The 27588-nt window shown below is 41.2% G+C and overlaps 3 protein-coding genes across 7 annotated transcripts in view; 1 reads left to right on the top strand and 2 right to left on the bottom strand.

Annotated features, from left to right (window-relative positions):
* The window catches only part of GLP2R (glucagon like peptide 2 receptor), a 41122-nt gene extending 39924 nt beyond the window's left edge, over window positions 1–1198 (bottom strand). Inside the window, exon 1 of the mRNA XM_080380904.1 lies at window positions 1079–1198. Coding sequence (XP_080237030.1) covers window positions 1079–1183 — 105 coding nt within the window. The 5' untranslated portion in view covers window positions 1184–1198. The remainder of the gene's footprint in view (window positions 1–1078) is intronic.
* Window positions 1199–1203: 5 nt separating this feature from the next.
* On the top strand, window positions 1204–12752 carry GSG1L2 (GSG1 like 2). 2 transcript variants are annotated; one of them, XM_080380875.1, is made up of 5 exons: window positions 1204–4495; window positions 6052–6099; window positions 8566–8640; window positions 10447–10558; window positions 12482–12752. In XM_080380875.1, the coding sequence occupies exons 1-5, from the start codon at window positions 4186–4188 to the stop codon at window positions 12735–12737; spliced, it is 801 nt and encodes a 266-aa protein (XP_080237001.1). In that variant the 5' UTR covers window positions 1204–4185; the 3' UTR covers window positions 12738–12752. The 2 variants fall into 2 exon arrangements, with proteins under 2 accessions (XP_080237001.1, XP_080237000.1); XM_080380874.1 differs by having other exon boundaries at window positions 1210–4495; window positions 8488–8640.
* A 4783-nt stretch (window positions 12753–17535) lies between these two features.
* On the bottom strand, window positions 17536–27382 carry DHRS7C (dehydrogenase/reductase 7C). 4 transcript variants are annotated; one of them, XM_080380833.1, is made up of 8 exons: window positions 27363–27382; window positions 25713–25744; window positions 23315–23470; window positions 21970–22082; window positions 20400–20610; window positions 19727–19819; window positions 18205–18360; window positions 17536–17752 (listed from the first exon to the last, which is right to left on the bottom strand). In XM_080380833.1, the coding sequence occupies exons 3-8, from the start codon at window positions 23466–23468 to the stop codon at window positions 17544–17546; spliced, it is 936 nt and encodes a 311-aa protein (XP_080236959.1). In that variant the 5' UTR covers window positions 23469–23470; window positions 25713–25744; window positions 27363–27382; the 3' UTR covers window positions 17536–17543. The 4 variants fall into 4 exon arrangements, with proteins under 4 accessions (XP_080236959.1, XP_080236958.1, XP_080236957.1 ...); XM_080380832.1 differs by lacking the exon at window positions 27363–27382 and having other exon boundaries at window positions 25713–26475; XM_080380831.1 differs by lacking the exon at window positions 27363–27382 and having other exon boundaries at window positions 23933–26475.
* Between the last annotated feature and the right edge of the window lie 206 nt (window positions 27383–27588).

Below are 27588 nucleotides of genomic sequence, written 5' to 3' on the forward strand. Positions count from 1 at the left end.
ATTTTCTTTCTCATTAAGTAAAATACAAAGAAATATAACACGTTTCTTTAAACAAGTTACAGGAATCACTATGACAAAGTAATTCACTGTGATTTATAGTCTTGTGAAGTTTTGATCTCACAGAAGTAATGGGGAGATTGGAAACAGTGCTTTGGTTGAGGTGTCCTACAGATTTAAGGTGTCTTACAAACCTGAGAGTTCTTTCAGTTCTATATTTGAGAATCTATATTCTATAGATCTATATTCAGTTCTATATGTGAGAGAAGCTCTAGATTTGAATTATACAAAAGCATCAGAAACATTTTATATTTAAAAAAAAAAAAAAAAAAACCAAAAAAAAAGGCCAAAAAAAACCCAAAACAAGACATGTGTCTCCTAGTAACTTTTTCTTCACAGAAAAGCTAGGAATACAATTTACAGTCTCCGCGGCACATACACATGCAAACCCACTTCCTTTAGCATCCAGATAAATGGAGGACGAGTGAATAGAAATACCTTTATAGGACAAAATAGACAAAGAAGAAAGCTATCAGACTTTTTAAATAGATTTAGAAAAAAAGAGAACTGAATAGTTTAGTAGATCTTTACAAGGAAGTAGAATCCTCATACAGGTTTCCTAACCTTCTGAAAGAAGCTCAGGTGCAGAATGAAACAATTAACACCAGACTGCATAAATCTGAGATTCTATGCTCACCCCTCATACAAGTCAGAGGCTAAAAGACAGCGCTAGAACAGAGGGAAAACAGTAGAAAATAAACATGATATTGATATCTGGTAGGAAATTTGAAAAATAAATATAATCCAATACTGATCAGTATTGGTACGAAAAGAGATTGTATAAATGGATATAAACACAATTTATTCACTGCATGAATGAGCATTAATAGAAGAAAATTGTAATAAATTACCTAGTCAGAGTGTCTCAGCCAACAATTCTCATGACAAAAGTTTAATGAACATAAATTGTTATGCAGTGATAATTTTGAAACAAACATGCTGTTTGTGAAGGCTAAATAAAATGTTATGCAATAGGAATGTACATTTATACTCTCCATTATTAATTATTGAAATAGCTTACCTGTTTCACTAGAAACAATACCATGACAGATCTGGCAGGTGCAGGAGATATTCTGGACCAGAGTCCCATGCTGGAACAGAGACCAAAAAGTGTCACCATGCCCATTCTAACAAATTTGTCCCCAATATGCTGGTATTTCACTCGACTATAGATCAATTATATCACCCTGTCCTGCAAAAAAAAAGTAAACCCGTTGCCTTTTATGAGTGCAACTGTTTCATGAATCTTTTTACAAATAAGTAAGGAAATCTACTGAGTGTCTAGGCTTGCTAGGCTCCAGCTAGGTTTTGTTTTTTCTGATTGAAGGCAGAAGGAATTTACTCTAAACTTCACAGAAAGTCTGCTTACTGTAGCTTGTCCTTCAGCCAATAAGAAGTCAGAAAACTATTAAAACATTAAAGGGCTGATCCTGTTCCCTTGAAACTCGGTGGGAATTTTGCCAGTGGTTTTGCAAGAGTGCAATTCAGCTCCGTAAATACATATATATATATATTTATACACACCTCATGAAACCATTAAGATGCCCTCAAAACCAGAAAAACTTTGTGTAGGAAGCTTGCTGAGTCTAGTGGACTGTTAGGAAGCAGCTCAGTAACAGCTGGTTTTATCCTTCCTGATGATATTTTGTCAAACATGCACATTTAGCACAGGATTGGGGAGAATCTAAATCTACAAAAAATGATGTTACCAGCAGTTAAAATTTTACTACAATTCTTGTGACATTCAGTGCTTTTTTCACAGCTTCAGCTGTAAGGTTGGAGAAACCACCAATGAATTGCAGCTTTAATTTTCAAAACATCATTGCGACTTCTGTAGTTGCAGAGAAAAGCCTGAAAGCATTAATAAAACTGTGTTATGCAGGCTTAGGGAATAAACCCATTTATAATATAGTAATTTTAGGATCTAGCTTACCTTTGTCATGCCAATTGAGTTGGCAATATGCAACATCAAGAAGATGTTGCCTCCTCTGTTTCCAAGAGAAATGAAACTTCTGGCTGTTCATACCGGAGGAGGGCTCATGCCCTTCCCAGAACTCACGGGCACCCTGAGCAGCGAAGCTGGGGAGCAGCCAGGGGTACAGGCCCAGAACTGCGGGGGCCAGAGTAGCCGAGTTTTCAACGACGTTCACAGGCTAAACACAAACTGCGGGGCAGAGACACCCCATCAAACCGGCCAGCAGTGTGACCGGACTCCCTCCCTGCACACATGCCAAAACTTTCTTCTGGAGGAATCCAGGAGGTGGAAGGGCGTGATGTATACCCATGTCTCTTCTTTACATAGAGTCTGGATGTGGTCAAAAAGAGTACTGGGACGTGGGGTGTGGAAGTGCTCTAGGGACAAATACTTCAGGGTGGAAATGCACCCAGCCCACTCTGGAGGAGTGTTACCAAGGGCATCGCCTGCTCTGTGCTACTGTGCCTCCTGGGTGGATGTGTCAGGATACATATTCCCACCTGCCACACCTAAAGGCAAATCTGGGGACCAGGGAGAGGCACTTCAAAGCCCCCGTAGCAACTCATCTGCTCATCCGCGTATTGCTACAAGGGATAAAAAGCACATTTTCTGATGGCCATATGGGCAAGGTCAGTTCTATAGCAGGCTAAAGCCAGGAGACCTGAACAGTGCTCTGGCATTGCAGCTGTTCTGAGATCCCCACAAGAAATGCCTTAGTGCTCAAGAAACCCTGAGGTCTGCCCAGACCCTAGATGAGCAATTCCACGGGGTCTTCTGCAGTACATCCCCACTAGGCTCAGCAGCAGTGACCGGTGATGTTGTCCCAAAGCAGTGTCAGAAGCACGGAGGCTTCGAGTGGAGCTCACGAGTGCCACATCCTTGTGAAAATACAGTAACACAAAGCTGCAGGAAAAAAAGAACTCCTGGCTCAATCTACCGTCTGCTTTTTGGGTTGTGAGATTTGTTCTACCTTTTTAGTCCAGATGTCTGCTTGGTCTTTCACACTGCTGCTGACCAGATCTTCTTAACAGTCTAAACCAGGCATTTAAACCGTTTCTTTGAGTTTCATTCTGGCACTTGTTTAGCCACATGCTTCTCCAACCCTGACATCTCCTGGGTAAAGAGTTGTCTTTAAACCAGAATTATTTTCATTAAAAGACACACGTGACTTCAGTGTCTGCCCTGTGGTATCAGTATCCCTTAGGGCACAGGTTTCAACCTTACAGTTAAAAAACGAAACGACCGTTTACTAACACTCCTGCTCCTTCTCATTCTTTGCGTCGCTCGTTTGCATTACCAAACAGGCAGAAAAAGCAACATCTATGACATGTCAAGGTTTCTTAGGTGAAGAAAAAAAAGAAGAAAAAAAAAAAGAAGCTATTTCACAGAGACAACACATGGACAGGCAAAATGAGGATAATTCAGCTTTTTCTCTACTGTTTCACCTAACTTGGGCAAGGCTTCTATTAAGTGTTCATGACGGCAGACTGGACAGTGCCCAGCAGCCCATCAATAGCAAAGTCATGTAACTTATGGCTTTCATTTGTCACTCGTGGAACTCCAGACAGATGCAGTTGCCTTCCCAATGGTCTTGGGAAGTGCTGCAATGCTGTGAAACGCTCTAACTTAGCAACTGGGTTTATCTTTTTAAGAATTTCTTTATAGTAAGATTCAAAACTGTGTTCAATTCAATCAGTGTTCAGTGTAACAGGAACATCTGGAACAGCAAGATTTTATTTATTTCTTAGCGGAGAAACGGAGTTCCATCAGTCTGACTCCACCTGCTGATCAAGGTAAATGTGCATATTTTTTTATATAAATAAAACTTTTTTGATTGCATACTGGGGCACTTCCAATGCTTGTATGTTCTGTTTGTCTTTACTTCTGTGATTCAAGGGGTTGTCCCACCTCCTCATATTTCTTTCACAAGACATCACTGCCAAACAACACTGTCCTACATCCTTAATCTCTCCTGCCACATGATTACTGGCCATGCCCCCATCTCTGCTTCCTGTCTTAACTGCTAAGCTGGTACAATTTTCTGAGAGGAATGAAGAATGGGATGGTAAATACAGGCAGGTGCTTCACCAGGCAGATACATACATAGCTTTGTAAAAGGTTATTTTTAGAATACGTTAGTGCAGTCCTGGAGAATGCCAGCTTCAGTCCCGCCAGAAGAAAGACGGCAGAGAGCCTCAGCAGCATTTTGCCTCAGTTTTCTCTCTTTAGTCTTCTCCGTTACAGCATTCAGTAGCAGTTACTGGTGTGAAGGGATGAGAAAAGTTGCCAAACCTTTCTGTAAAGGACAAAGCAAAGGGGACCAGTGCATCGGCTTTAATAGCCCAGATGGGAACAACAGCAGTGCTGTGCAGTACATTTGGGAGACAGGAGATGACAAGTTCATTGACCGAAAGTTTCACGCTGGGATTTGGTATTCCTGTGAAGAAATTATAAATGAAGTAGGTGAGTAAAACCATGTACATTTACTTTAAGAAAGTTCTTCCTACTTATTTGGTGTCACCTGCCTCTTTGCTGCAATATCATGTATGTGTTTTAAGGGAAACCATATCCTTATAAAGGTGCTCTTCTCTGGGAAGGGGGATCTTAGAGTGTACTATCCAGTCAATTCCTAAAAAAAATCATAATAAATTCTGCAATGAACTTTAGAGTGACAGGTTGTAGTACAGATTAAGATTTTTTTAAATTCTTCTAACCAGACCAGCAAGTGAAGTGACTTTAACAGGAAAGTTTTACTTTTCTGATGTTTTCAGTCCCTTAGGCAATAACGAACATATCTACCGTACATGATTTCTTATGATCCCCTATGGCAACATAAGAAGCACAATGTGATTTTCTTGTTTTAAAAATCATTTGAACAACTACATCTGTGAGATCTAAGTTATTTCATGGATTTCTTCTGAAGCACAGATATTTCTGCTTCCTTACTGCGATCTCACCTTTTGTAAATAAAAGCAGAAGATTATTTTCAGCCTACTAAAACATAATTTGGGGGCTTGCTAGCCATGAGTGGTGGCATTTCACTGAGTTTCACTCTGCGCATGTGTATGTCAGTAGAATGAGATCAGCTTGCCATTAAATAAAGCTTCTAATTAATTCTGGATTCTTGTATACGGTAATTGCTTAGCTGGTTCAAGAAACAGGACATTTACTGTAAATCCAGATCAGCACAAGTTTTTCCCCTTATGGTCCTGATCAGTTTACAAATGAAAACTAGAACAAAACTTCAGAGAAATCAAATCAGCTGTCATCTCTGCTATAAAATGCAAATGTTTTCACAGTCGCCTGTCCTGAAGTCCAGGTCTTCTAAGTTATTATGCAATTTTAAGGGAGTAAAATATTGAAGATCAGAGCAAAACATGTCTGAATGAGATCTGGCAGGTGTACGGATACCGAAGTTGTTTAATTTGTGCATCTGCTATGGCAGTTCTTGTTTTCCAACTTGGTGCAATTAGTAACTGAAAAAAACCCACCCTGTAATTTCAGAGCAGAGCAGAATTCATTCCAAGAGCTTTGTTCAGAGCATCTGCCTGCGGGTCAGGAGGTCACATGAGTTTGAAAATCAAAGCTTACAGAAAGAAATTGGAACGAAGCTTAGGAGAAATTTGTGTGAGCAGCAGCCTTGCTGCTTTAAGGAGAGCAGGTCTTCCTTCACAGGGAGGATCATGCACAGGCTGCCAGTCTTTCAAAGGAATTGATCCTTTTCCCATTCTGGCTTTCAGAGTTACAACCTTTTGGAAATCAATTCATTGCCTTTCTCTAAGTCTCCCAGACTCTGGTTCTGCCTTGAAAAAGTCTGGAAAGATTCTCTAGCTAAGTCCCAGGAGTAGCTTGATGTACCAGGGATTCTGTGTGTTTGAACATACATCAGAAATAGTTTGTCCTGATCATGTCAGTCTGTACTTTGATGACAGTTTTTCCATTTTCTGCTTTCTATTAATCCATTTCTTTAGATCATTATAGAATACAAAATAATTCCATATTTTATTTTTTTTTTCTAGGTGAGAAATGTAGAAGCTTCATCAGTCTGACTCCAGATGCTGATCGAGGTAGATATGCATATTTTGTTTCTGTAAATAAAACTGTCCTGATCACATTCACCAATATAAATATTCTACATTTTGATAGAAAAAAATATTTGCTTTAATCCCACACAGGTTTTTTGTCCTTTAGTTTTTCAACTTCAAAGTGAAGACCACATGACTTAAAATATGAATCGATGTCTTTTGAAAACACTCTATTTTAATCGAAATGTTTTTTTAAATTACTTTGAATTTCAGTATTAGAAGTCAAGATTTTTAAGTTTTTTGCCCCTTCCCTCTTCATACCTCGCTATTGACAGTCAGGAATTTTGTGGCTTACACCAAATTTTGTGGCTGGAGAGGGCAGAGAGACAGGCGAGAGTGTGAGCAAAGGCAGGCAGTGTGCTGAGGGGGCTTGAGAGAGATGTGGATGTGGACCAAACCAGTCTTAGTGGCAGTCAGAGTCCCCTCCCTGTACCTGACACAGAGCTGTAAGGAGGCATTGCTGTTCTCCTGAAAGCGGGGTTACCCTCTTTCTTTCAAAGAATGGTTGATGTTCCTATAAAATATTCCGGCAGATGCTGTAAACGCCAGCCCTTTCAACTGATGCGGTTAGAGCAATCACTCTGCAAGTGGCTGATCCAGAAAACAAAGACCTCTGTCTTCCCCAGAAGGTTGGAATTGCATGTCCAGGATACTGGACTGGAGTACTTTCCTGGACATACAATTCCAGCCCCTTGGGGAAGTAGAAAGGCTCAGCATCTGAAGGCCAGTCCCTTCTCCCTCTATTGCAGCTTGTCACTGTACACAAACAATTAAAGATTTGTACAGCATGAGAAAAAATATAAATAAGATGTGATTCTTAGTCACACAGACATGGTCCTCAGAAAGGAGGGGTGGGTTATAGGTTCTGCCCTGAGACCTCCTCACAGGTGAAACCACTGGTGGGCATAGCGCTGAAACTCTGTGAGCAGCATCAGCAAGTGCTGCAGGAACCTTGCAGGTCAGCTCAAGACACCTAAGATGACACCGAGGTACATGATAACCACCCTGAGAAGCTACCCCTGGGTAGTGAAATCCTGTGTAGAAATAGAGTCCTGCCCTGCACCGGAGAAGGCAGAGTTTGCATTCTGCACATGTATGTGGCTGCTGTCTGCACAAAACTGAGGATGCACAGGCTCACCCCTGCTGAGCTGACCATCCCCAGGCATTGTGCACAGGGATTATCACAGTTGTTCAGGGCGTGTGTAGTGATGGATCACATAAAAAATGTCAAGATGCAAGCTCTTCTAGCTGGAGCAGCCAATAGTGTTGGGCAATGTAACATCTGGAGTTCCTGAACAAAATCAGAATTTTTTACTAAGGCAAAGATTTGCTGGAGAGGTAAACCTTGCCCAGGAGGCCCCACACATAGCTTGACCCAAGAATTTAATGTCTCGATGGCCTTTCAATCAGACAAGTCCTGCAGACACTGTCAAATCCTGCAGTAGGGATTATTTACCACACAAACATAGCTTACTGTCGTATCTAGTGTTTAGTGATCCATTATGTGTCTTAGCAATGTCTCTATTTTTCAGTTATGATTATTAGTATATACCTTCACATGAAATCACTATTTGAGTCTACAGCCAGGTGTCTCGGGTCACGCTTACTTGTTTTTAAAAAGGTTTGGGAAGGTTGTTGGCCAGTTCTTGCTATGATCTGGACATAAAAGACCTCCTGCTCCTCACTATGGGGCATTAGCATGTGAACAGTAAAACAGCTGGCTGAGAAACTTTAATGGGAAAATTAACTTCTTGCATAAGATGTAATTAACAGATAGCCAGAAAGAGACGAATTAGCAGATGAGAGAAATGAACCTCAGTGAAACTTGGAGAGAATCTGGGCTCACGGAGGCTTCTCTGTCTGAAAATCAAGGTCCTGTTTGCCCGTGGGGAAGATTTTACTTAGTGGCTCAGACCTTCAGGCCACGTGGCTACATGCCTGGCCTTGCAGTTTGTTACCTGGTCAACATGGTCTTCTGTTTTGGTACACCTCTCTGGACTCAGCAACCATGATGTTAGCAACTAGCTAACTGGATAGTAATTCCTCCTTTTATTTTAACCTTGGTTCATGGCCATTTTAGGGTAGCTGCTGAGGATAAAACCCCACTGCCCCACCTCGTGCTGTGAGCTTCTTCAGTGTGTAGCAGGAATGTGCAACTGCTCTTCCTCTAAATGGCCAGATCAACCAAGGGAATTATAATTTAGGGTGTCCATTCACCTTGACGTCTTCCTATAGATGTTATAAAAGCATCCTTACAGCCCTTGAGCTTTTGTCTGATACTGTGTAGAACAACATAAATGAAGAAGATAGAAACAGTGAAAATACTGAATGACTATTTATAACGTCAGCACTATTGATTTGGTTTTCCAGGGGTTTTATGGCTGTCTATTGTAGCAGAGCTTCTGTACATCATTTTGCTTCTGACTGGAGTCATTCTTATGTCAGCAGAAATGTGCTACTACAGTGCTGTCATTAACGGGCTAAAGATCAACGCCTTTTCTGCAGTAGTCACCGTATTAGCAGGTACAGTTAAGGATCTCAATTTATTACATCCAGAAAATGAAACATTGCTGGACTTCCACCTGATAATTAGTAACAGTGACCGAGTTTCAAAACTATTAAAATACCTACAAAGACATGAACAATACAAGATGCAGCAAAATTTTATGGAAAATACTATTTTCAATTAATTATTTCTTAATATGATTATTTTAATATTTTCTATTTATAGCATTTACTATTTTAACTTCATTCTTTTGATTTTATAATTTTGAATGTTATTTTCAGGTTTGTTGTCAAAGGTAAAAAAATAACATACTCTTCCAAATAACTTGATTTTTTTTACTTCCAACATGCTAAGTATAAAATTAGCAATAGCCAAGTCACATTAGCACTTTCAAGAAGGAATAAAATGTAATTGGATAATTGTTAGTGGAGAAACATAATTAAAATTGTCTGTCATTTTCTGCGTATGATTTATTAATCCAGTGCTATTTAACCTGAGTTGTCACGCCTGAGGACGTGTCCTGTAGGGATTGATCCTGTGAGCTAGCTAGTTTGGTAAGAAGTCACGGGACAGACTTACTTTACGAACACTTGACAAAAGGGGTCTTGTGAGTTTGGGGAGGACCATCTGCTCTCAGAAGCTGATGTGTTTTAGACGGTGGAATAGTTGGTACCGCAAAGGCGTTTATGGATTTGTAAATGAACACGGAAACAAAACAATAGCTGTTTGGAGGGAAGTTTGCTACTGGGAAATAAAATGCTAAGGGGGAACAGATAACCTTAGGATTAGGCCACCGCCTAGCAGCAGTTTTGAAAATTAGATAATTAAACATACGCCTCTTTTGTAATCTAGACTTTCTGTGCTTTTTAAGAGCCATTAAGTGTTTGTTCACTTTTTCATTCACCTACATAACTTGGATAAATCTGCCTGCATTTAAGGCACTGGGAAAGGGCATATGGCTGCACGCCTTCGAAAAATCTTTCCACTGAATGACAGAAAACTGTGGGAAACACGGCCTGTGCCATGCGACAGTGATGCTTTGTTGTAATGTTGATCCCCGCTCAGGGTTGAATTACTAAGTTTTCAGAGGATGAGAGCCAATCAACTTGTTGCCTTTTAAAATCTATGGGCTGCATGTCCCATGGCTCTGCATGGATACACAGGAGGTGTCAAGGGACTCTGTTAGTGATTATATTGGCAAAGGCATAAATACACATAAATACATTTAGATTACAATGTCCAGTAATAATTTCTATTAATAATAGACTAACTTTTATAATAGTAATAACTATTAATAATAGCAATAACTTTTATTAGACATTTTCTTTTTCTCATTTTAATCATACTGCCTGAAAATTCAGAAAGTAACCATCCATCAAGCATTTTCTGACTTTGTTTTCTTATCTTTTCATAAACATTTCAGTCCAAACATGCTGAACATTTAAAACAAACTATTAAAGAGAAGTGAGCTTTAGCTGATGATTTATAACAGAATTCTCATTGCCTTGTCCTTTAAAATCTAGAGTTCCCAGATAATTACCTCCTGTTATATCTGTTATATCTAGTTCTTATTAACCAGGTTAGAAAAGGAAAGCAAGCATCCTAGGTTGCTTAAGCTTTCACTATTTTCTCAACTGAAATCCTTTACTGCATTAAACAAACCAAAAGGAAAAAAAAAATTGTTGAGCGATATATAGAATTTAGATACTTCATAAAATATTCTTCAGAAGCTCAATAGACAATTGCAAAAAGTTGACGAACAATTTACATTTTACATCCTAAATTTGCATTTTCTAATGTTCTTATGATGTTGCATTTTTTAGGTCTTCTGGGCATGGTTGCTCACATGATGTACACAACTGTATTTCAAATGACTGTAAATCTCGGTCCTGAAGACTGGAGACCTCACACCTGGGACTATGGCTGGTCGTATTGGTACCTATTGGTTTATATTTATTTCTTCCATTACATTTCAGTCACTTCACCCTATGTTCAAGGAATGTATACCTAATTTATAAGGAATGGGTCTATGTTATTTTCCTTCTGGGGATGCAGTTCAGTAACCAGCTGTTTTTCTCCAGATTCAGTTGCCTTAGGTTATTGCATAGAATGTATAAGCTTATGAGTTTTGCATTTGCCATTCTTTAGACAGTCCAGAGATCACCAACTGCTGTGCACAAAGCAGAGGTTCTTCTCCATACACATCAGACCCAGATTTAGTACCCTCATCTGCCAGGACAACTGCCTTGTATAACTTAAAACTCTTCTGGTTTTAGCCGTTTACACTGAATTTTTCCTTATCAGATATATGCTTCAGGTTGTTCCATCTGCAACTTTTCAGACAAGATGGTTTTAATTTTAGAAAACAGGCTTAGGTAAAAGCACACCATTTTGGCCCTGTAAATAATTGCAACTTACCTTCTGAGGAGATCTAGTGAATTTATTAAGAAAGCCGTCTGTTCAGAGGATTTTTGCTATAGAAATCTGTGTTTGAAAATCCATCGAATCTTATCAGTAGAAAGCATTTGAATGTTCAGGTGCTGGAAAGTGCTGCTATTTCCCCAGCTGTGACTGAGAATAAGAACAGGAACAACTCTATTGGGTGAAACCAAAAGTTAATCTGGACCAAATTTCAGGTCAGTAGAGCAGAGCTCAGGCTGGTCATCTCGTTCATACACGTTCTGACCGCCAAGACCACAGCTCATTGTCACTCCTTCTTGTTGCTCTTTCTACTTTTATTGTGCCATTATTGAATGAGAGCTTATAGCTGCACGCAATCTTTACGATGCAGACTTGCTGGGAATTTTTGCAGTGAAATAGGGCTTTCTCTTGTCTTTTCACTTTTGCCTTTTTGGCTTTTCACCTTCCTAATAACTCACATCCTCACAACCTCCTGATGTGAGGATCCTTCAACCTGAGAAACATGAGGAGAGGGAGAGATTCACCAAGAATAGAAATACCTTTCAACCTCCATGAAAGCTGCTGGTTACTGAACTGCATCCTCAGGAGTGAAAACCTAAATGAGTTTGTTGGTTTGTTGAACTACAGCAAGAATGTGGGAACAAACAGCTCTGAGGGAGAGAAGTGATAAGCTGGAGTTTCTTAAACTGATTTCTCCACCAAAGCATGTTCCGTTAGATAATTGTGACGTTGCCATGTTAAGGAAGGCTCCAACGGGTGCATTTCTCCACTGTGAACTTCATTCCACTCTGGCCATATTTTCACATGCTAGTTTTACACCTCCAGCATGCATTTCCCACTCAGTAGCCTGGAAGTTTCACACATTTTTAGCAAATTATACCTCAACATCATTTTTTATCTCTCTTCTTGTGGTTTTACTTTTAACATTGAAGAGCTGATGTCCTTTTCTCTCTGTTTTGCCATGACCTGCATTTTCTTCAGAATGCATTTCAGTGCCCTGAGCCTGCTTTAATCAGCTGTTTAATTGTGCCTTCTTTTTAACCATTTTGGATAATGGACTCACATTTTTCTCAGCAACACCGATTAGATTTGCAGTCTCAATAACTGCATCTTTTAATTTTTTATGCATCCTCATTTTTTTATAGTTCCTCTTTCTGATATTAAGCTCTAAGTGAGTAAACGGAGAAATTAGAGGTAGGGTTTCATTACACAAGAATGTTAAATGTGACTATTATAACCAATATGCAGAGGTCAACTATGTAATTCAGGTATGTAGATGGTCATTAACCAGTAATCAGTCTTCCTCTCCCACCACATTCCTCTTTCTCTAATATACACCAATAAACTCACACGTGTGTAGTTTTTTTCAAAAATAAACCTGAAGGACTCGGATATGAAAGTGTTCTGCTAATTTCTGATAAACCTTTTTGTTTATAGCCTCGCATGGGCTTCCTTCGCTTGCTGTATGGCTGCAGCTGTCACCACGATTAACAAATATACAAAAACTATTTTGGAATTCAAGCACAAAAGAGAAATGCTGGAAAGGAGTTTAAAGATTAAATACAAGTTTCCTGACCATACATCTCCAGACAAAGTTTGCAATGTGTATGTGAACTCTTCTCACAACCGTAGAGAGGACCCTGCACACGCAATAAAAGGCTTGCATCACCTGGCCACTATTTCAGTTCTGTAAATTTGAACCATATCTTCAGGCATCCTGTAAATCATAACACTAGATAAGAATGAAAATGTATTAATTAATAAAAATGCATATTTGTGTAGCATTAGTTATTTTTCTTAATAAAGAAATGATACTTCCATGGATGTTTCAAGGAAGTCTTAGTATTGGAAAAGCAGATTCAGGTGTCCTAGTTCAGAAAAAGACAGTGACACAGGTCCTCAACTGCTGATTTTTAAGTGGTTTCTAAGGCTAATAGAGCCTTAGAGTATGTGGCTTTGTTAGAATTTCAGAGCATTATGGATTTCCACCCTATTTCTTTATTGAAAAGACTGTAAAAAATCCCATACCAAAACCAAAACCCGCAAAGAGCAGGGCAGCGAGTAAGGCAGCCCACATGCAGGGCACGGCTTCAGTAATTTGTTACTAAAGGTACAATCTCTCCAGGAAAATCTGTGTGTTACAGCTTATGATTTAAGGGTTTCACTGTATGCATAGTGGTAGGATTTACTGTGAAAGAAAGGCTAACAGAGGGAAGAGGCTTTCCAGCAAAATACTACTCATTTAAAACTGCTAGGAAGGCAAACAGAAATCTGGAAGATACATGTTGCAGACAGCACACAGCTCACCTGTGAAATTCTCTAGGTAGCATCCTGACAACAGCGTCAGGAAGAATTAAAATTTGATTTGTGATTATCATACATGAAGAATAATCTACGATCATATTAAAGATGGAAAAGTAGACATTATTATGATCCTCATCGATCAGGAATACACAGTTGCTCACTCTGAGGATCAACGTGGAGCTTCCCATGGAACTGAGCCACCTGTGCCTACTCTGTTGGACAAGTTTTTCTTCATTGCTGTATGAATCCTCCTGCTAATGAGCCCACTGGGAAACACACTTGTGAACTGGGTGACAGAGGCTTTACACAGTATATTGAACAGCTCTGGGGTTTAGAAAAATCACTACATGCTTTTTTCAGGCAAAACAATCTAACATAAATACAGTCTGAACTTGTTATGTCAGCAGAACCCACAGAATGTATGAAGACACTGAGGCTTTTTCGGTGGGCAGAGGAGCCTTCAGAGGGACCTGAAGCCCTCCAGCATCTACAATACCTACCAGTCTTCCAGTTTCTACATAAAAGTTACTCATTGCGTGGAGCCAGGCTTTTCACAGTGGTGCACTGTAGGAGAATGAGAGCCACTGGGCATAGGTTCAGGTAAGAGAGGCTTGGACTGGATACAAGGAGAAACTTTCCCATTGTGAGGACTGTCAAGCAGCGGACCGGGCTGCCCAGAAGAGGCTGTGCAGTCTTCCTGCTCAGATGTTTTCAAGACCTGACAAGGTAAAGCCCTGAGCAACCTGGTCTTACCTCATAGTGGACAGGAGGGTGGACCAAAGACCTCATGAGGCATCTTCCCACCTGAGTTATCCTATGATCCTTACCCTGCTGCTCTCAAAATTAGATAACTCTTAAAAGTTATCTAATATTTGGAAATATTTGGAACCTCTTTTTTCTGTTCTCTTCAGTACTGATTGCTTCTTTCTGTGTATTTCAAATACAAATCAACCTTTATTTTCGAGGTTCAAGTTTTGCCCCTCTACCCAACAGCAGAAATTCCTTTTCATCAGCCTGTGTTTTCCTACAACCAGCTGTTGGCTCCTGTCCTATAACAGCATCTGACTGTGGAAAATTTAAAATTAGCATCATAATTTGTTTGTGTTTTTCACGTCCTGGGGAAATAAGATGAATTATATGCAGTCTACTAGCTTTATAATTGATTAATTCATGGTCATTGTACCATCACTTAATTCACACAAACTTACGAACAATTGCCATAGTATTCTCCTTCTTAATTTAGCATTTAACCTATTTGCAGCTTCTAAACACTCACAAACACTATAAAAACAAACAAACAACAAACAAATGTGAAGTGGCATCTCTGAATAGCGACTGGGATAGACTATGTCCTGTCAGCCAACACCATATTGTATAGAGCACTGGTGGGACTCACTAAAGGGTGTCAAGTCAGGTATTTATATGCAAAGTCATCTCCTGGTGCCTTCAGCAGGGTTTGTTTGATTATATGTTTTACTTTGCCTAACGTGTCTGCAGTTTCATTCATTTTCAGCATTAGGTATTTATCCAGATTTTCCCATCCAGTGGGAGAACTGACAGAATCACATTCTCTGACTGGGGGAATATCAAAATTTTCTTGGCTGGATCCCAACTGCAAGAATCACCTACACCTGTAGACTCACACAGAATTATAGAAGAATCTCAGTGAGCAGGTACTTCTGGAGGTTTCTAGTCCAACCTTCCCTCTCAAAGCCAGACCAATTATACGATGTTGCTCAGAGCCTTAAGCAGTTGAGTTCTGAATACATTCAAGAAGTGAGATTTCTTGACCTCATTGGCAACCTGTCCCAATGCTTGACTGCTGTACTGTGGAAAAAATAGTTCATCATAGCTAATCAGAATGTCATGTGTTCCGATTTGCATCCGCTACCCTTTCTTCTTCCATTGTCCACATCTGAGAAGTCTGGCTCCATCTTCTCTGCACCATCACACTAGGTAGCTGTCGACAGCCGTTAAGATTCCCCTTTCATCTTTAGAAAAGTCTGTCTTTATTCATTACAGCGTACCTAGTGTTCTGAAACTGCCACCTGCAGTTCTTCAGATGAAAAAAGCAGTTGCTAGAGAGTTTGATACCCACTTTAGTAAAAGTAGTCTCCATCCCTCGACCAGAACACAAGATCTTGATTCCTTCCACTTTTTTCACGTATTTCTTTGTGATAGAGATGTTTTTAATATCTTCACCAACTGAGAAATTATTCCTGATTCCATCTGACTTTAGCTTTTCTTCATTTATAGTAGCTGTGGTGTCTTTACAATAGATTTTAAACTAATGCATGTTGTGCCTGGGTGTCACTGATGAATCTCCACCTCATCAAGGAACAGATTTGGTTGATGCCTACAAGATCTTTGAAAGATCTAATTTAAGTACCTCAATTTTTGTCTTAGCCTGCGGTTTCTAACACAATGTGGTAGTCTCTGTCACCTTATCTTTCCTCGGGATTGTTTCTCACAGTGGTTTCTACTCCTATAAAGTTCTGTATGAGGACAAGAGCTTTTAAATAACTGTGCAATGGGACCGTCACCCCGATCAATTCTTAAATCTCAGATGGTCTGGTTTTCTCACATGCTAACCATTCAAGAAGATATGTATCTTCTGCTGGATGTATGGTAAAAAACTCACCTGATCAAATGCAACACTTCTTTGTGTTTTGTTTTTTGCAACCCACAATTGCACATTCTGGTCCTTATTTTAACTTTTGATTCCCAGTTTGTAGACATCAATAATTCTGGGGTAGGTCCTGGAACCACATCATTTGAAAGCGAGGGAAAAAATAATAAATAGATTGTTAAATACTGTGGAATTTTTATTCCAGTTCATTTGACCCAAACAATCTTGATGAATGTGGCATCTTGGTGAACTTCAGTTGCCTGTGCCACAGACACACAGGTCTACAGTTGTGCTGGTTACAGGGAGTCCACCCAAAGTGGAGAGAAATGGGCACTTTATGATGCAATTCATGTTACCCTGAGCTGTACATCAGACAGAGCACAGGTCAGAGGCACCTGTTTCTTTCCACTGCTTAAGGAGATCTGGGAGGTTAGCTGAGGGCAGGGTATATCTACGACAAATGTTCTGAAGTTAGAACAAGAGTCTCCTCACTTTTAAACTTTCCAGTCTTAGCATTCTTCTAAATTCTTCCTTACTTCAAGGGTCCTTGTGTCCAGCAATATCAATCTTCTTGGCCAGCACCAAGAAACAGTTGATTTGAGCACAAACTCCATAAAATTAAAGCAATGCAACTGCAGCTCACATTAAAAGAAACTTATGTGCTCTTTAGGCATGTGAGAAGCTTAAAAAAATTAAAGGAGCTGAAGTTGAGCATCTTTCTCCTATACTTCAACTAAATCTGCAAGCCTAGTTTTGTCCCAATTTATGAAAGTTAGTATTATTAAGGAATCTCATAGATTAAAATATGGCTGAGTAAGGCTCACAGAAAATATCTCTTAATAAACTTATCTCATAATGTTTCTTTTTATTATTATAATATTTCTTAGTATGCAACATATATGCACAGGTATTTAGACAGTGAAGCAGAGGTGGACAGATGAGAGAGAAAACTTCAGATTAAATAATAAATTTCCCCGGAGGAAAAAATATTACTTCAGAGAAACCTTGTTCTCAATATGAGAAAAAACGATGGAATTATGGACAAGTGTGACCCATTTAATAGGTCACCTAATCCTTCTTTTCCTCTGTGAAGGATAAACTAAAGCTACATTGCTTTTCTGCAGATGTTTTGTTAATCTCTTCTTTAAAGCTTCCAAACACAAGCATTTGAAAATGTGTGGCAATTTATCCTTTGTGCTTAACTATACTTAGATGAAAATTCTTTCCCTGTAAATCTCCTCTGAAGTAATTTTAGCACATTATCCTACTACAGTAGAAGTGGAGAGCAGTTTAGTTCTGTCCTCCTGGCAGTATATTTTAGGTATTTGAAAATTGCTTAGATATAACTTGCTTCTAGTTTCTAGATTAAAATACATCTGTTCTTCAAAAATTTCATGATAGATCACAGATGTCATTCTACCTTTGTCACTACGTGAGACACTGGCTGGTTCACGTTTAATAAAGCCTCCTACTTTATTCTACCCATAGTGAGAAGCAGAAATCATTGACATTTGAAACAACCTAACTTTTTTTCAGGTCAAAAGCAAGGAGAAGAACTGAACAAAATCAATTTTCCTCTTCTGTCTTCAGCTTTTCCCTAATCCCTGAGGCAACAATGGCAAAAAAGAGCTCAGGGAAGAAGGTGCGAATGTAAACTGCTGCTCGGGGGACTGGGTTGGCCATAAGCACCTCCTGCTTTTTACTGCTCACTGTGCGCAAGACTTCCTCCGCCACCTCCACCGGGTGCACGCCGTATGCCGCCTTTCTGAAAAAGACTGTAAACAGAGAGGAGTGAGAGCTACAGACAAGACAAGACAGACAGACAGACACATATGAGGGAATGATGGTGAAAAAGGTATGCAGCTCGTGCATCAGTCAAATTAGTTCAATTTCTACACACTTTCAACCCTTTGCCCCTTCCCTTCCCCTCACCAGTATGTCCGTAAGATCTTTTTACAGTTTTGGGACCTTTCATGCTCAGCTTTACCTCCATTCCCCATGCCTGGTGTATTTATTTTCTCACATAATGTTGTCTCTTTCCACATTCCTTCTCTTTTCACCAGGCTCATCTAATCTCTCCAGTCTTTCTTTTCTTTTGCTCCCATAACCTGTTCATCCCTTCTGCCACTTCCATCCTTTCCCCTATGCTCTTTTCTTGTCCCTGGGAAAAGGGTCCATATTGCTATATGAGCCTCATCTACCGTTTTCTGGATGCATCAAACCTCACATTTCCAAATAGATGCCTCCCAGTTGCCAGGTGCTGGTTGGTGATGGTATGAACAGATGAAGGTTGGATTCACAGTACTGACAGAAATATCAAATTCTTCCATTTCAGCTCTAAGACAATCAAAAAATCCTATAGCGGCATGCTTAGAAGCAGCATCTAAAAGAAAGAAAAAAAAAACCAAAACACGTATGCATGTTTGGATATATGAATGCATGGATATAGATATATATGACAGAGCTCCACAACACATGAATGTTTGGAAAACTGAGCATGGAATGATTAGCCAAACAGCAAAAGATCAGTGTATTATTTCACCCAGTGAAATTATCATGTGACATATTTAAAACAAACAAGTAAATTATTTGTACAGGACAATTATGCATGAGGCATGCAGCCAGTCTCCCCATACATGTCAAAGAGCATGTGCCTGGATTTTCCAACAGGAAATATTATGTCCTGGGTTAAGGAGTTATACTTCTATTACCTCTACAAGTTTATAGATGTCTTTGGTGGATGGACATCTATCACTGAGATGAGTCTCCACACCATCTGTTGCTGCAGTTTGTGACAGATCGATAAAATGCAGTGAAATACATGTTCATTTCTGCAACGCAGGAGTACTAATATTTTGTAAACTAATTAGGCCTTTGTCCTGCATCAGCATTCCAAGATGCTTTTAATATTAAAGTAATTGAATGTTAAGAATTTTTTTAACTGCTTTTAGTGCATTTTATTGAGAATGGTGTTAAAGAAGGATGACAGTATGTGAACCTTGACCAAAAACCAGAACTATGTGTTAAGTGCAGCAGAGCTGCAAAGCACTTGTCCACCTTGTATTTGACTGGGTCTGCAGTGAAAACTGACCTGTGCATAATATAATCTAAAAAACGGCAGGTGGGTTCTAGGAATAGAAAGAAGTTTCTCCATTCATTTGTTTTGACGTTCCTTCTGGCAGCCCCACGCCATGCGACATAGATATCGGTAGAGGCATTGTAAAAATTATCTGTTAGCTCTTCTCCTACTCATGATTTCATACAAATACAATATATCTTGACACAATCAGCTGTTTCCTTGATGGAAACCATTCTAGATGTCCCATCAATGTGTTGTTTCTTTTCTGAGCCTTTTTTGTAGTTCTTATACTTCTTTTGAGACGGGGGACCAGAACTGCACACAATGTTCAAGATGTGGGCACTGTACAGATTTATACAAAGGCATAAAGACAGGATTTAATTTTTTTGTCTACTGCTTTCCTTACACTCTCTGTCACTGTATTTTGCTTTCATGGAGCTATAAGTCATAATCCTGAGGTAGGTAACTAACTCAGTAGTTACATGTCAAAAATAGTATTTTAACTATTTCGTCTTGAGTTCCAATTCTTTGAAATTTTTTCACTGAAGTAATATATTAATAGTTTACTGAATTAGGATACAAATTAGCACTTTTAATAACCTCTTATCACTGCCATGGAGTACTCACAATTTCTGCATTAGAATGTACATTCTTGCTATGTATAACTTACAAGCGGCACGGAACGGGATTCCTATTTTTCCTTGAATACTATTAATTAGAACAATGTGCCCGGTTCTTCTTGAGATCATGTTGGGAAGAATGGCTGAAAAAAAAAAAAAAAACAAAACAGAAAGAAAGAGCCACATAAATAAAAGAGCTCAACATATTTAGTGGAAAGAAGTAACAGCTGAAGTTTAGATAGCACAACTTTAGCAATGATTGTCTCGATACTGCAATCAAAAGTATCACAAAATCCAGTAGCTGTAATTGAGTGTCTTCTAGACTTCACTTGGATTGTACATGCAGATTTGGGTGCCACATTATCACATTTAGTTGTCAGCCTGTATACTGGCAACAGTTTTGAAAATAATGTCTTTGTAACAAAGGCAGAAAGTACCTAAATAAAGGAGTCACCGTATGCAAAATGCAATAAGCAGACATTTTTAAAAATGTCTATCTTTCAAACACCTGCTTATGTATTTCTTGATCAATCTATTTCCAAACTCAGGCACTCTCATTCTAATCTTCTTCGCCTCAATTTCAGTCCATTAATTTTCACAGAACTGTTTTTTATTATAGCCAAGAAGGCAAAAATAAGTGCAAATGAAACAGTATAATGCTAAAGATTTGGTTCTCAAGCTTTAAATGGCAACAGTAAAACAGAAAAAAAAAATTTACCATACCTTTGGTTAACGTTATAGGTCCAAAATAGTTGGCATCCATTATCTTTTTATCAAGTTCCAATGAAATGCTCTGCACTGCTCCTTTCACCTTCATACTTGCATTGTTGATCAGTATATCCACACAGCCATAGCAATTCAGGATTTCCGTAGCTACATCTTGAGTGCAGTTTATGTCTGAGATATCCAGAAGTACAAGCTTTGGTGCATATGTCTAATAAAGAACAGACTTATTTCAAGAATACCTGTTATATAAAAAATTATTTCTATTTACTTGTCTTGTAAATTAATTTACCTTGCTATCCAAAGAAAGTGCTTTTATCATGCTCACAAAAAAATTGATTTGTTCTTTTAACCCACTCTAGAAAGAAGGTAGTTCAGCAACAGGTATCCATAGACCCTAACATTCAGACGAAGCAGAACACCATGGGAAGGGTAAACTGGACCAGGTCTACCCTACGTGTAGTCTCTCATGTAATCAGTGGAGACAGATAATAGACACAGAAGGTGACTCTTACCTCTCCAGGTTATGATCTTCCATGAGCAGCCCTCTGGAAAACTTTGCTGACCACAGAGTCAGCATATATATTGCTCTGACAGATAATTTACATATACCCGGGGGGGGCAGATGGAGGGTAGGAATGGTTTGTTCCGCTATAGGTTATCCAAACAGAGCCTGCATTTGTGCAGTTTCTGGAAAGATGTAGATTTTATCAGCTATGGGACAGAGGAACGAACTTCGAGTATCTTCTTTCACTGCATTACTATGACGATGTAACGCAGATCCCTTAGTCATACTTAATTTTTTTTCCTAGTTGAGTCTGTGCAGACTAACATGAACACGCTACTTCTACAGTTATTTATGCAGATAAATGAAGCTCACTGCAAAAAAAGGGTCAAACACAGATTTTGTTGGTCTGGTGAGCAATGGCTGTAGAATTTGTGTGATGCCTTCCAGAACACCTGTGCCCTGAAATGACTCAGCTATCTGTTGGTCACAGAAGGAAAGCTTTCCAGGAGCATCAGACACACCTTTCAAAGAACCAGCAGCAGGGGCAACCTTGCATGTCTATTTGCATGGTTACCCAGTCAGTGGTAACGAAGAAAGGGCACTCTTATTCATATGCTCCCATGCCCTTCTAGATGGGATTTCTCCCAAAACAGTGGAGAAACTCAGAATTAGTTCAATCTTTAGACCCATCTCCCACTCCCTGAGCACTCTGTATCAGAAATGGATAGTTCCTGTGATTAAATGAAGTACTTTGGATCCCTTTCATCCAAATTAACAGGCAAATTCCTCTGCCTAGCATTTCTAGTTGGGAGCCTTGTTCAAAATGCAGAACTGCTCAGTTGTTTTACAGTAACTGCCTTGAATTATCTCAAGGGAGTAGGATTTCTGACTTACATTTTCGGCATCATGCTCTGAAGACCTTCAGAGTTTTCCCCCCACCATGTTGGGTGTGTTACCCGGGTGACCACAATCTTCATTAACGGTGAATCACATTTCATGTACCTTTCTTTACTGGATTTAAAAGCACTTCGTGTACCTGAGCAAGGTGGAGGAAATACTCACCATACTGGGGTCTGCCACGCTAATTAAAGCATCATACAAGGCTTCTAATTTTTCCCATGTCCTGCCACACAACACAAGCCTTGCTCCTCCTGCATGAAACACTCGAGAGCATTCTAGGACAGAAATATGTTCAAAAGAAATAGTAACAATAATAACAATTTGATTTTTTTTGTTTTGTTTGAAATGGGGTTCTGGTTTTGCTAATTGTGTTGAATTTATGCTTTAAAATTAATTCATTTTGAAAGCATAATTTATATGAGAAAAAAGGAAGCACTAGATCATGTCTCCTCAAACAAAACTACCGAAATATAACCAGAGAAAAGGCATGTTAATATTATCTTCAACTGAAACTGAAGTGTGTCAGGGGAAGGGAGAGATCAGGTGGGATATGGAGGTTGGAATTATTTCATACCTTGTCCTAACAGGCTTGATAAAGCGCATTCCTTGCCAGCATAGTGTGTATTTCTGTCACAGGTGTCTGCTCTGTTCTGCTAAGGAATAATTCCGCAAAAGCATTCCCTTTCCTGATCTATTGTCTGCTTGGGAGTGCAAGGTTTCCAACAAACAGCAAGTCTTCATTGAAAATGCCACAGTCTAGCCAGAAGCTGCGTTTGCCTTACCAGACACTTGCATCTACTGCTCCTCAAGCGATGCCTAGAGCAGGACAGCACATGAACAGTACATGACCCAGCACCTTTAATCTAGCAGCACCATGCAGGTAAGAAATATGAGCCATGAAGATGTATATGCCAAGTGGCTGGCTGCCCTGGCAATTAGCTTATATAAATTAGCACATACCCTTTCCTCCTGTCCCCTGAACCCACCATTAAACATAGCCAGGCAGCCCAGCTGGAGGGACTGGGGGATGTCAAGGCAAGAGGAGTAACATGGGTGATAGAGGGGGCAGAGACATGAACAGGGACAGAGGGGTGAGCAGGAACTGCTGGAGTCTTTAAGAGCTAAAAAGGAACATGTAAAGAATAAGGTGACACCTGTTTGTACTGATTTGTGGCTACCCTGCAGGGACTGTCCATGTAATAAGATCTCATAGTAGCAGCATGCTAAAAATAACACTCTTAATGTGCTTACAAAACCTCTCATTCTGTTGAATTAAATAAATACAAAGCTCTGGAGTTCCTAAAAGTTTATCGGCAGTTCCTGTGGTGAGACTAAAAAAGTACATTTAAAAATCGCAGGATTAGTTTAAAAATATATTTCTGACCTTCCTGCTTCATCCAGGCAGTTACGGATATATTCAAGGCAATGTATGCCCATTCTATCACCTAGAGGGTGGCTCTCTAGCTGGTTTTGTTCTCTGACACAGAGAAGAAATGAGACAACTCACCCTTGCCCAGTCCTGAGATGGCATCTGTGATCACCACCACCTTGTTTTGCACAGCTGACTTGGACAATAGCCACCTGACTGACTGATAAATATAAATAACTCCACTGATCCCTAAAAGAAGCAATGGTAGAGCAAGTACAGCAAGAACACCCATGTCTGCAGGAAACAAAAGACCGTATGAGATTAACAGTAATAATAATAATATGCATTCATTATTTTTCAAACTATTCTTACCTAAAAAAGCAATGTTTTCATCTATAGAAAATACAGTAATCAGCATGCCAAAGGCTTGAAGCAGTGGGAAGTTTGTTTTCCAATGAATGGCTTAATATTATTATTTAATAAACAGGGTAACATTGTTTGTTTGTCTGTTTTCCTCATTATTGCATAGGCTAACCAGATCTGGATTCCTTTTATTCAAAATTACACTATGTTGTCAAAAACATAATAGAATTTTAGCACAGATATTGCCTTAAGACAAAAAACAGGTTAATACATAACACTGAAATTTTAGTTATGTTGCTATTATATGAAACCAGCTTTTAATCCTAATTTTAGATAAAACACAAAGTAGAAGTGTTTTCCGTTCTAAAAGACAGAGAAAATAGAATCACTTACTATGGCTATGAAGACTCCAGCTACAGATAAAGCATTCTTTTGTCTTTTTGTATTACAGATTTAATTAAAGTCCTTCAGCAATATCATAGAGCACTGCATTCGCTGAGGCTGCTTGCCCTGAACGAGAATGGCTATGTATAGGCATGTGACAAGAGATACTTTAAAAGTAAATATAGTATCTACAGTGTGATTCGCATGCCTGACCTATCTAGTCCAACAGGCTGGACAGCCATGTAAAAGTTCTTAGTACAGTATCGATTCAACTGTACAAAGACACAGCTATCTTTCCGTCTTTCCTTCAGCTGCAGCTGTTCATAGGACGGTCTCAATTTCTTCTCATTGGGCTTCAATCAACTTTACACATAAGAACATTTGTATAAACTCCGTGACAACAATAGGTCTTCAAAAACAAGCAAAAGATACCATAAAGAAGTTGCCACTTGAAATAATCACTGTTCAGCAACATGACTGATGGATGTCTGCATTGGCAAAACACCTCTGAGCAAGCTGGCTTGGGAACCGGTGCATCACACAGAGCTGCTGCGGGCACCAAGCGCGGGAACACAGAGCAGGCTGGCACCGCGCGTCCCAGTGCCACCACCGTGCTTCCCACTCGTGGTATCTGCCAGGCAGATACACCTCTTTCCCAGCAATTTCAAGAGCATATCAACTTCAGGTAGGTGATCTAACTTTTATATTTCCTGCGGAGACACGTTACCGTTTAACCTGACAATCAGTTATAGGTTGCCCTTTGGGGTTCTAAGAAACAGTGGTTCGTTATGAGTCATTCCTGGTTTGCTGTTCCAAGAAGTTGTATCACAGTCTTAAAAGTCTAAGTGTTGACAACCAGATTCAGTACTCCTGCTCACGCTGTGCAACTGCTCATCTAAATTCTATGTTCTCCAATAAGAGAATACTAAGTCTACAAATGATGGAGGGTCATCGATACTGGAGCGTTGTAACAAGGGACAAGGACTTCATGGTTAGGTTGGCAGGAACCTATTAGCTTTCAGTGAGTGGGAAAGGATACAAGTTCATTATACAAGAGGGCAGAGGAGGTGACTTTTAGACACAGTTTGTAAATGAACTTGCTCTAGAAGCTAACGACAGTGGCAATCAAGGTGTGTATTCTTGCCTATAAATGTTGAAGTTGCCTGCCAAAGGACCCACGATTTAAGATTTTCAAACCACAGATTTGTATAATGTGCCGATGTTTGAAAGTTGCGTGCGCTTTTAGGTAAAAAAACCACAGCCCTGGACTGTAGGACAGGGGGGGAAAGGGCAGGGAGTGGGACAGCGGGGAATAATGGCACAGCGAGCTGGGCAGGGGGATACAGGGATGAACCAGGGAGCAGGTCCAGCCAGCCAGCAACAGGACAAAGGCAAATCCACAATGGGCTCGAGGACAGAAAGGGGGGAATCTCAAAAAGGGAGGGACTGGGAGCTGTACAGAAAGAGACAGAGAAAGGGAAGACAGTAACGAGCCACAGGGCAGAGAGGGAAGAATTAAAAAGGAGAGGCAGGGAGCCAGACAGAGAGTGCTGGAGAAATGCTGGGAAAAATAGGCAACAGCCTGCAGGGTAGAGAGGGAGCGATTAAAGACCCAGGATGGATGGGGAGCAGGACAGAGGACACAAAAGCAGCCATGGGCCAAGGGCAAAGAGGGATGAATTAAAGCACCGGGACTGGGAGCCATCTACGGGGAGACATCGGGGAGCAAACAGCTACAGACAGACGTGTACAGGGCAGAGAGGGAAAAGGGAGTCCCAGCAGTACTGACCTGAGGCAACGGGAACCTTGCAGCCATTCCTCCTAGAAATGTAATGGGGGTAGAGAATGAAATGGGATTTTTTTGGAAGAAATCCATTCAAATCACCATTGAAAACACGGAACAAAACCCTAAATCCCCGAGGTTTACAGCAAACACAACCCCCCAAACCCTAAACAGTGCCTCTGAACTGTTTCCTTTTCCAGGAAGTTTCCTCAGGAACTGACAAGCGTGCGTGACCACCCAAGTGGTCTGTGTTTACCGAGCAGGAGAGCAAACAATACCTTTTCAGTTGGCACATGTATCCAAATATATATCCAAAGAAACTCCGTTAGTGTAACTCGCAAAGAGCTCTGGGATCTTACAACTTTGCCTGTCGTGTCCTGGAGAACTGCCGAGCTGTGGACTCTCAGAAATACCGGGGCACAACTCTTGGCCTGCCTGAAATGTTCAGGACGCTGTAAAATCAGAGCGGTTTCTACTGCTGCCTGCATATCCGAGAGCTGACTACAGCTGCGAGTTTTCTTTTGCGTGCTCACAGCTGGGTGCCAAACCAGAACAGCTGCACACCCAGCAGAGCGACTGCTCAGCACACCTACACCAACAGAGCTCTCCTAAAGCACACCTGGAGCCATTCATACCCCAAGTCAACATCTGTAGCAGCACCTGGCCACACGCTTTGACACAATGTCATTTTGGGGTCAAACTGACGCACACCAAAAGAGTAGTGAAACCCATCTCCTTCTCTGCCACGTCGGGTATCGCGGCTCCTTCAGTTGAGCAATGACACTTACATTATTTCCCAAATGCAAAGCCAAACAGAGAAAATATAACCACGGCATGCTCCTCAAAAGCAACTCTGCACCGGCAACTGTTCATTGTGACCAAGGGACGATGTGGCCACGGCCCTTCACACTTTCGGGACGCCTAGGTGGGACTGAACGGTGCTTGTGAGCAAAGAACATGCCTGCTCGTTCAGACAGGCTGGTTAAGTTTACCACAAAACTCTACTTCAGCATTTGCTAATCCTGTCCGGCTTTGCGTATCCAGGGTATCTGTGGGTGACACACGGACCCCGCGGGTGACACACGGACCCGGCTGTGCACGCTGGCACGCTGCTGCTGAGGGTCCCGCTCTCTCTGCCTGACGCAGCGGGCTGCTGAAGCTTCCCGTGCCGCCCTCCCCCAGGTGGCCGCCGGGCAGGAGACCCCCCCGCCCCTGCTCGCCTCCCCCGCGCTCCCGGCACTCCCCCGCCCCCGCCGCCACGGCCCGCCCCCGGCGCGCCGCCATGCTGCTCCTGCAGCGCGCACCGCGCACGGACGGCGCGTTCGGACGGCGGCGGGGGCGGCTCCGCACCGGGAGGCAGCAGCGGGCGCCGCGGCATCGCCCCGCAGGACGCGCGGGGTGGCGGTGCCGTTAACAGCGGCCGGCAGCGCGGAGCGGGGAGGCCCGGGCTGCAGTACCCACCTGTGCCCGCTGGGCGGCAGCAGCGCCCCACCGGCCCGGTGCCGAGCAGCGACGGGGCGAGCCCCGGCCGGGACCAGCCCGGGTCGCGCCGCCCGCACACCGGAGCTGCCGCGGCGGGGGTCGCGTTCCTCTGCCCGTCTCTCCCCCGCAGCCCAGGCACCATGACCCGTTGCCTGCGGACCAGAAAGCACCCACGTGGCTCAAGCGTTTCAATCCTTCGCATCTGACGGCTTTAACAGTCGGGTGGGTGGTTGTGTCCGTGCCCCCGCCCCATTACCGAGGGAGAAGCAGCAGCACAAGGAACTTTCGGCGCAAGGGTTCTTCCCGACGGGTAAGCCCCAGTGATTGCTGCTGTTAAAGGAGAAATTCGCACAGCCGTGGGCACCACTAGGTTTGCTTTAGTCGCAACTCGGAGCTGGGC

The sequence above is a fragment of the Falco punctatus genome (assembly GCF_963210335.1).
Source record: "Falco punctatus genome assembly, chromosome: 1".
Classification (NCBI taxonomy): Eukaryota; Metazoa; Chordata; class Aves; order Falconiformes; family Falconidae; genus Falco; species Falco punctatus.

What these genes read in the sequence shown, in the direction of transcription:
- GSG1L2 (XM_080380874.1), top strand. Translation starts at nt 4,186, where the DNA reads ATGCCAGCTTCAGTCCCGCCAGAAGAAAGACGGCAGAGAGCCTCAGCA. An exon ending in AGAAATTATAAATGAAGTAG is followed by an intron (nt 4,496 to 6,051) that starts GTGAGTAAAACC and finishes TTTTTTTTCTAG; the next exon opens with GTGAGAAATGTAGAAGCTTC. An exon ending in GACTATGGCTGGTCGTATTG is followed by an intron (nt 10,559 to 12,481) that starts GTACCTATTGGT and finishes TTTTGTTTATAG; the next exon opens with CCTCGCATGGGCTTCCTTCG.
- DHRS7C (XM_080380830.1), bottom strand. Translation starts at nt 23,594, where the DNA reads ATGCTGATTACTGTATTTTCTATAGATGAAAACATTGCTTTTTTAGGT. An exon ending in CATCTCAGGACTGGGCAAGG is followed by an intron (nt 22,083 to 23,314) that starts GTGAGTTGTCTC and finishes TTTCTGTCCTAG; the next exon opens with AATGCTCTCGAGTGTTTCAT. An exon ending in AATCCCGTTCCGTGCCGCTT is followed by an intron (nt 18,361 to 19,726) that starts GTAAGTTATACA and finishes TCTTTCTTTTAG; the next exon opens with ATGCTGCTTCTAAGCATGCC.